A 9863-nucleotide genomic window follows, 5' to 3' on the forward strand; every position below is an offset into this window, starting at 1 on the left:
TTATGACTCATGATGATATGGTAGATAAGTTTTGAAATTCAGATAGTTTAATGGCATAGGCTCATTTGACACAAGGCAATTTTTTATCTTCCATCAATCAAAGAAGGGGTTTTGGAGGACGACGAGGCAGAGGGGGTAGGTTCTCTTGAGGACGCAGGTTTTTTAATTCAAATTCTAGACCACAATGCCAAGTTTGTGGTCGTACGGGTCATATTGCTTGGCATTGCTATCATAGATTTGATCAACAAATTCCTCCTCTCTCAAATCCCACTACACCCCTTTATAGACTTCAATTTCATTTTTCTTCATCTTCTACACCATCATCACAATTATCAGTGCTATCTACCATGCCACCGCCACCTATAGCATTCTTTCATCATCTTGAGGCATACATGGCTGTTCCCTCATCAGTAGCAGACACTTTTTGGTATCTAAACACAGGTGCATCTCACCATGTCACCCCAAATCACTCCAACCTACTTACTAACACAGAATATTTTGGCCCAGATCAAGTTCTTATAGGTGATGGTCATGTTTGTCTATTAAACATTATGAAAATTCAATTCTTTATGCACAAGACTCAAATAAATGGTTTCAATTACAAAAGTTAATTCACACACCACATATCACAAAGAATTTAATCAGTATTTCAAAATTTGCTCAAGATAACAACGTTTTCTTTAAATTTCATGTCTTTGTTTGCTTTGTTAAATGTCAGTTCTCCAAGAAGGTTCTCTTGCAAGGATTTCGTAGAGGAGGAATCTACAAATTTATTAATGTTGTTGTTCCTCATTTTTCTTCTTCAAATTTTATACCTAGAGTTCTAGCTATTACATGTTCTTCTTTTGAATTGTGGCACAAGAGGCTGAGATATGCTGCCAAACAAACTATATACACAGTCTTAAATAAATACAATATTATTACTCAGAATATAATTGACTCCTTTAATTCAACTTTTGATAATTCGTTGTGTGAAAACTGTGTTTATGCAAAATTACACAAGGTGCCTTTTCTGATTCTACTACTACAGTACTACTTACACTACACCTCTTCAATTAGTATATTCTGACGTTTGGGCCCAGCCCCTATTATATCTCATCTTGATTTTTGGTACTATGTTATATTTGTTGATGCATATAGTAAGTACACTTGTCTATATCTATTACAATCTAAATCTCAAGTATATATTACATTTTTATAATATAAGACTCATTGAAAATTTAACAGGACATAAATTGAAGGAGTTACAAACTGATCATGAAGGAGAGTATAGCTCCAATAGTTTTAAAGAATTTATACTTAAATATGGAATACATCATAGATATTCATGTCCTCGTACACATGAACAAAATGGCAAGGCTGAGAAAAAGCATCGTCATGTTATAGAAACAGCTTTGGCAATGCTTTCTACAGCTTCCCTTCCTTTTACCTTTTGGAATGAAGCAGTAATTACTGCGACATACTTAATCAATAGATTACTTACTCCTATTCTCCAAGGTAAGACACCATATGAATTATTATTTAATCAAATTCCTTATTATCAACATTTGAGAATTTTGGGCAACACATGTTATCCACTGCTGACACCCTATAACAAACATAAGTTTGATTATAGATCTCACAAGTGCCTTTTTTTGGGATATGCAGCGAATCACAAAGGTTATAGGTGCTTGTCACCCACTGGTAAGGTATTTATTAGTAGACATATTGCCTTTGATGAATCTATATTTTCATATAAAGAATTATTTGTAAATTCATCTAATGACTTACGGTATATGAAGACTAGTACTAATAATAATTTTATTAATAAGAATTTTTTCAGACTATTCCTACTATATCAACATATGTTGGTTTACCTACACAAACACTCTCTCATGATCAGCCCTCCCATAATCCAACTCTTCATAAGTCGAGTAATGGTACTAACCATGGTACTAACACTAGCTCTAATATAAAAATTTCTCAGTCTAATCAAGTTTCTCCTTCAATTCTGCACCATGAAACCCCTATTCCTGGTTCTACTATAGAGAGTCAGTTATCCTGTAATAGTTCACAACATAGTCATAGTGTACGACAAAATTCTCCCATTCCACCAAACACTAATGCCCACCCTATGAATACCAGATCCAAGACAGGCAAGTCTGAACCCAAAATTTTTCTAACTAAACATAGTGATGAGAAATCTAAAGAAAGACCACAAAAAACTGTAGCTACTGCTCTCATTATACCACACTGGTATGAGGCTATGAAAGAAGAATATAATGTCCTTATGAGAACTAATACCTGGAACCTAGTGTTGCTACCACCGCATGCTAAAATAATAGGCTCTAAATGGATTTTCACTACTAAAAAGAATCTTGATGAATCTGTGCAGAAATACAAAGCACGATTAGTTGCACAAGATTTTGGACAAGTGAAGGTTTTGATTTTGACCAGATTTTTGGTCCAGTGATTAGGCCTACTACTGTGAGAATTGTGCTAAGCTTAGCCTTATCCAAAGGTTGGGTTATTCGATAATTTGATTTTAATAACGCATTCTTGAATGGAGATTTATCTCAAATTATTTATATGCAGCAACACAGGAGTTTTGAAGTCAATTTTGAAACCTTAGTGTGCAAACTAAATCGATCCCTATATGGTCTAAAGCAAGCACCACGAGAATGGTTCCTAAAGTTAAACAAAACTCTAAAAATATTTGGCTTTACCACTGCAAAATCATATACCTCTTTGTTTTTGAAATACACTTCTAATCATGTCATATATCTTCTATGCTATGTAGATGACATCATTATTATAGGGAGTGATTCAACTCAAGTTGACTTGATGATTAAAACTTTAAATATAGTTTTTTCATTAAAGGATCTAGGTGAACTGAGTTATTTTCTAGGTGTTGAAGTTAGAAGAACTGTTGCAGGACATATTCATTTATCTCAAACAAAATATGTGAATGATTTACTTTCAAAAGTAAACATGGGAGAGACAAGTGCAATGCCAACTCCCATGATATCATCTCTTCAGCTGTTGACTACAAGTTCAGAAGAATTTGAGAATCCAAGACTATATAGATCTGTTGTTGGAAGTCTTCATTATCTCATAATAACCACATCAGACATTTCCTTCGTTGTGAGCAAGGTTAGTCAGTTTATGCATAAACCCTTGCTTGCACATTGGAAGGCTCTAAAGAGAGTTCTTCGGTATCTTCGAGGCATTAAGCAACAAGGATTACTCTTTCATAAGAATACAGAATTCAGATTGTATGGATTTGCTGATGCTGATTGGGCATCAAACCTTGAAGACTGCAGGTCAATCACTGGGTTTTGTATTTTTTTTAGGATCTAATCTTGTGTCTTGGTGTTGTAGGAAGCAAATCACTGTCAGTAGGAGCTCGACAGAGGCTGAATTTCGAAGTCTTGCAGCGCATGTAGCAAAGACAGTTTGGATCAAGAACTTGTTGCTCGAATTCAAAGTTCAACTTCAGACATCTCCAACAATTTTCTGTGACAACTTAAGCACTGTAATTCCTCCAATCCAGTGTTACATGACAAAACTAAGCACTTCCAACTTGATATACAGTTTGTTCGAGACAATATCAAAAGCAATGAACTAAATGTGGTCCATATCCCAGGTCAAGAGTAGATTGCTGATTTATTGACCAAACCCTTGTCAGCAGCAACCTTTGATAAGCTCAAGTACAAACTTAGAGTGGTCCCAAGACCAATCATAAGTTTGAGGAGGGGTGTAAAATATATAGTGGATACTAAGGGAGTAATAGTGCTAGTGCAGGTCAAGAAAAGCAAGACTCTGTTAGTATGAGTCATAAGTATAAATACGAAGTCCTTACTTTCAAGATGAAAGAGGTGTGATACATATTTCTCATAATCCCAAATTTACTTTTACTGTATTTTCTTCTTTACTAAGTTGCCCTAAGTTTTTTCTTGATTTTCACTATTTATCTTGTATACATCATCATCATACCTCTGTTTTCTATTCATTTTTTCTTTTTGAAAATTACATGCTTCAATTCTCTTCAAAGAACTGCCATGAAATCTTGCGGTCGAGGCCATGGGAGGCGAAAACGGAGTGGTCTAAATGGCTTTGAACAATGCATTGGCGTCGAGGTGGTCGTCATTGTTGTTGACGGTGGGTGAGTTGCGACGGTGAAGGCGGGGGCTGCTGTAGGGTCTGCTTCGGCGGCATCGGTGGGAGGCTGGGCGACATCAGAACAGACGGCGGAGAGTGGACCGGAGATCGCAAACGGAGAATGAGAGATTAGCGTAATATTGGGAGTAACTGTACCAAATGTTATTTGGTTTAATTGTTAATCCTTATTTTTCAAATTTTAAAATTTAAAATTAAAAATAACTAATTAATAATTTGATTTATAATTTTAAATTTATTTTTATTTTTCTTTTTTATTCTATTATTCACATTGTTTACAATTATTATTCTTTTTCTATTTTTTTTATTTTTATTTTTTAAAATATTTTGTCAAAATTGATTTGAAAGATGATTTTTTTAAAAAAAATTATAATATTTATATTTAGTAAATAAAATTAAAATTAATATCTTTAAATTAATTAAGAATATGATAAAAATACATATTTATGAACTGAGATGTTGTACATTAATAAAAATTCAAGAATATTTTTCTCATATTTTTAAATAATTTAAAAATATTTTTATTGATAACAAAATTTGGAAAGATAGGAGACTCGAACCCGCAACCTCTTAATTGAGTATAGGGAGTTTATGTCATTTGAGCTATTACTCATTAGCTGTTCAATTTTTATCTTAATAAGTTTAACTTGTACAAAAATAATTTTTTAAGATATAAATGACAAATAAATTTTTGAATAATTTAAAAATATTACAAAAATAACAAAAAATATATTATATTCTTATAAGTGACAAAAAAATTTGTAACAAGCAAACGATTTGGTAAATTTAGTCCAAATTTTGGCTGTAACATTTTGAATAACTATTTAAAAAATATACATAAAATGAAAATAAAATTTAATCTTTAAATTTCTTTTAAAGAACTAGTCATTCACAATAAAAACTTCACTTCACATAAAATTTTTAAATTTAATTTTTTAATAGTGATTGTAGAATATTACATTAAAATTTGATCTTTAAAATTTTTTAAAAAATATATATTTAATATCTAATTATTTTTAACACACTTTTAAATTTGTCGAATATTTATTTGTTGTTTGTATATTTTGAAATTATTGACGTATTGTAAATTTTCGAGTCAAATACTATTTTAATAATAAAATATATTTTTTATCATAAATTTTTTAAAAATTTTCAAAAATATTATTTATTTTAATTCAATTCAATTTTGTTCATAACATATTAAAAAACGCTACTGACTCAAATACTGCAAGCCACCTGCTCAAATATGGGTCGAATGCTCAAATTAATGGATACATAAAGTCCTCACTCTTTCATTTTACCCCGATGTATGACTATATCCTTCTCAACGGTCAACACTTCTGCTCCAGCGTAGGTGTTGTGAGGATAAAAAGATATCACGATCGTTTTTTTCTTAAATATGATTATACTCCCGGATAAGATTGATAATGTATTATTAGTGTCTTTCTAATTTTTATATAGTTATTGATATTTTTCTGAGAACTTTCTCACAAAACGTGATGTATTTATATAACTAATACTTTTTTTTTTTTAAAGTAGCAATAGTAGTTAATAAAGGGAGTATATTGCAGTTTTAGTGGGTGCGCACAATAATTTGGAACAAAATGGCCGACAGTCTTCTCCCTAAAGTTAATGACTTTTAATGTTAATATTTTAAGATAGATCCGAGAATAAGCATTCCATTTTCTTACTGAGACGGTACACATCATAAACACCACGACATTTCAACCATTCTAAACTTGAACTACTTAACATACTACTAGAGCTAGAAGAAACCTAAACACAAGTCTTGTTCAATCCAAACTTGAACATGTCATTTCAACAAATCTTAAGGCCACATCATTCTTCAGTTGAAGTAGCAATGGTTTTGTTGTATTCCTCCAATTCCTTCTTGTACACTTCCATTGCTTCACTTGCTTTCCCATTCCATATTTGTCTCTCTTCCTCGCTCAGTTCCTATAGCCATAATAATAATAATAATAATAATAATAATAATAATAATAATAATAATAATAATAATATGTAAACTGGGACAAGTAAAAAGAATAATCAATAGTACCTGCCACTTCAATGAAATGAGTGCATTAAGGGTGGAAATGTTGATTCCTGGACGTTCCTCCTGTAAAGCTTTCCTTGCTTCCTTGCTGAATAAGAGGAATGAGGATGGAGGCCTCTTAGGCCTGTTTGGGTCAGAATTCTTATCTTCCTTGTTCTGCTTCTTCTTCTGCTTTGTTTTCTTGATGAGGATTTCAGTTTTCTCTTTCTTCTTGAGGAGCTGCAACGCTTCCTGCTTCTGAAGCTTCATGTGCTCCTCCTCTTCCTTCATGAGATTTGCAGCCTCTTCATGTTTCCTCTGCTTATAAGCTTCCATTTCTTGAACATACTGCTCCTTCTTCTTATTCGCCATCTCCTCGTAAGGCCTCTTCTGTTCCTCCGTCATGTTCTTCCACTCTTCCCCTGTGATCTTCGCAACTTCCACAACGCTCTTGTTCTCCGCAACAAGAGCCGCACGCCTATCGTTTGTGAAAAGGATATATGCTGACATCGGGTGCTTTGGCTTCAATGGATCCTTCTCTTTCTTGTTCTTCTTTGTAGTCTCTTTCTCTGCTTCTTGTCTGAACTGCATGTACTGTTCAAGAAGCTCCATCGCCATCTTCTGCTTCTGATCCTCTTCCAACAGCTTCAGTGCCTCCGTCTCGCGCTTTTCCTTCGCCATTACCTCCATATATGCTTCTTTTTCAGCATTGTACTTCTCTTCGTACGGCTTCTTCTCTTCAGCGCTAACTGTCTTCCATTTAGCCCCCAACATGTTTGAGATGTCCTTGAATTCTGCCTCTGGGTTTGTTTTCTTGATCTGACAAAAGCCAACCCTTCAATAAGTTAGTCTCAATTCTTAAAAGCAAAAGGAACCTTTTTGAGATATTTGTTGGATTAATACCTCATTCCATTGATCCTTGCACCACAGAATGTAAGGAGCAGAGGGCCTTTTCTTCTTGTCCTTCTTGTCTTGTTCCTTATCTTTCGGAAGAGGCAAGTTCTGAAATTTTATGAACACCGTTAGTAAAAAAAGAAAGCAAAACAAGAACAGGGAGTGAAAAAAAAAAAAAAGAAAAAATCAAGATCCAAGCATGGCAAACAAACCATGGTGGGTTTGAACTCCTTCAACTTCTGGAGCTTCTTGAGCTCGGTCTGGAGCTTCTCCTGTTCCTTGCCTCGGTTTTCAAGCTCTTGGTCCTTGAGCTTGAGGGCCTCATCCTTGGCTTTTAAGAGCTCCTCGGTTTTCTCCTTCTCGAGGTGCAGCTGCTGCAGCTTCTCCTGCATCTCAAGCAACTCTTTCTCAAAAGAAGGAGATTGCTGCTGCTGCTGCTTCGTGCTTTGTTTCTTTGAAGCAGCTCTTCCTTTCTTGGGTTGAGAAACGGTGGTGGTGGTGTCGAGGTTCTCCTTCATTATCACTTGTTCAGAAATTGGAGGTGTGAATTCTGAGACCTTGGTGGTGATGGTGTTTGCGGACTCATTTGTTGACGAGTTTTTGTCCTTGAGAGCCCTTTTGCTCCTTGACCTCCTTGTGGGAACTTCTGCAGCAGTGTCAGCCATGGATTATGTGATGTCAAGAAAGAAAAGGGAAATGGAAACAGAGAAATTGATTTCAGTGTTTGTTTATGGAGAAGAAGAGGCGCGGGGTCGCTTTTAAGGGACGGATTGTGACGCAACGCAACGGTCGAATTTTTCAAATTTTGAAACAGGAACGAAAGTGTGTTCCTTGCGAATTTGACCGTTGGTGCCAAGGAAGAGATAACAACTATGTATGTCAGTCCAGCGGAATTGGAATAATACGGTCAACTATTTACTCAAAACAATTTATTCTACCACCTTATTTAGAGAATTTTTTATTTAAATTAAATAAATATAAAATTTATGAAAATACATAAAATATAGAGTAATTACCTAAATAAACAACATACTAGGCACATGATTCGGTGGTCCAGGAACCTTTGGACCACTAAGTGGTCCAAGTAGAAAACATGTTTTTGGAGTTTTTTTATCAATTACTACATAGTTCTTGAACTAATTTTAATTACAAATTAACCCCATATATTTTATTTAATTATAAAAATAAATTTTTATTTTATAAATTATTATTTTATCAATTATCTATTATATTTATTAACAATCAAATACAAAAATAACATCCAATTATATCCTCCATTCATCCTAATAATTCCAATTGATTAAAAAATTAACTTTGATCTCGTTACGTTCGTCTATGGCTTCCAAATCGTGTTTCCTTGAAATTCAATCGATTGGTTTACACTATATCACAAAATAATCGATTGAAAGTTGTAAAGTAGAATGGTAAAAAGCTTAAACCAATCGATTGTTTATACTTTCCAATCGAATGAATGCCTCAAAACAATCGATTGTTGTTGTTACTCAATCGATTGAATTCACGAAAACAACATGGATTTTCCAAATACAATCGATTGGAAAGTGATAACATTGAAGTTTTAGCCAAATTCAATCGATTGGTAATGTAATCCAATGGATCGGAAGGTGATGAAGTTGAATGTTTTGTCAATTTCAATCGATTGGTAATGGTACCCATCTACTCAATCAATTATTTTTTATTATACCAACAAGCTATTGAACCAACTTGGTTAAACTTGGTTACCAAAATAATTTCGTCATGTAGTATCACGGATTTAATTAATACTAGTAGAAATACATTTCCTTCGTCCAAACTAGACCAAACTACAGGATCAATGATTTAAGTTAAGTGATAAAAATTGTTCTTATGTTAATACATTGATATTGGTGCAAGAAGATAATAAGATCCTGATCATGGTGATTGAAAAAAAAAATTGGATTAATGAGGATTTGTACAACCTATTTGTGATTTATGAAAGTAGAATAGAATAAATTGTGCAAAATCCTACAGAATTCTGAAAAATGAGAACATTACCAATCAGATGGATATTCCATTACCAATCGATTGAAATTGGCAAAACATTCAACTTCATCACCTTCCAATCGATTGGATTACATTACCAATCGATTGAATTTGGCTAAAACTTCAATGTCATCACTTTTCAATCGATTGTATTTGGCAAATTCATGTTGTTTTCGTGAAATTCAATCAATTGAGTAACAACAACAATCGATTGTTTTGAGGCATTCATTCGATTGGAAAGTATAAACAATCGATTGGTTTAAGCTTTTTACCATTCTACCTTACAACTTTCAATCGATTGTTTTGTGATATAGTGTAAACCAATCGATTGAGTTATCATTCAATCGATTGTTTTGAAAAACCAATCGATTGCATTTCAAGGAAACACGATTTGGAAGCCATGGACGAACGTAACGAGATCAAAGTTAATTTTTTAATTAATTGGAATTATTAGGATGAATGGAGGATATAATTGGTTATTATTTTTGTATTTGATTGTTAATAAATATAATAGATAATTGATAAAATAATAATTTATAAAATAAAAAACTATTTTTATAATTAAATAAAATATATGGGGTTGATTTGTAATTAAAATTAGTTCAAAGACTACGTAGCAATTGATAAAAAAACTCCAAAAATATGTTTTCTACTTGGACCACTAAGTGGTCCAAAGGTTTCTGGACCACCGAATCCTGAGCCAACATACTACATCTCGAATACTAAGAGGATAAACCAACTATAGACGAGATCCAGC

General features: G+C 33.3%; 1 protein-coding gene across 1 annotated transcript; it reads right to left on the reverse strand.

Annotated features, from left to right (window-relative positions):
* Positions 1 to 5819: 5819 nt before the first annotated feature.
* LOC112732456 (high mobility group B protein 13) lies at positions 5820 to 7931 on the reverse strand. The gene is made up of 4 exons (XM_025781189.3): positions 7300 to 7931; positions 7097 to 7195; positions 6218 to 7012; positions 5820 to 6114 (listed from the first exon to the last, which is right to left on the reverse strand). Exons 1-4 carry the CDS (start codon positions 7750 to 7752, stop codon positions 5998 to 6000), a joined length of 1464 nt encoding a protein of 487 aa, XP_025636974.1. The 5' UTR covers positions 7753 to 7931; the 3' UTR covers positions 5820 to 5997.
* Positions 7932 to 9863: the final 1932 nt, after the last annotated feature.

This window comes from Arachis hypogaea, chromosome 13 (assembly GCF_003086295.3).
Source record: "Arachis hypogaea cultivar Tifrunner chromosome 13, arahy.Tifrunner.gnm2.J5K5, whole genome shotgun sequence".
Taxonomy (NCBI): Eukaryota; Viridiplantae; Streptophyta; class Magnoliopsida; order Fabales; family Fabaceae; genus Arachis; species Arachis hypogaea.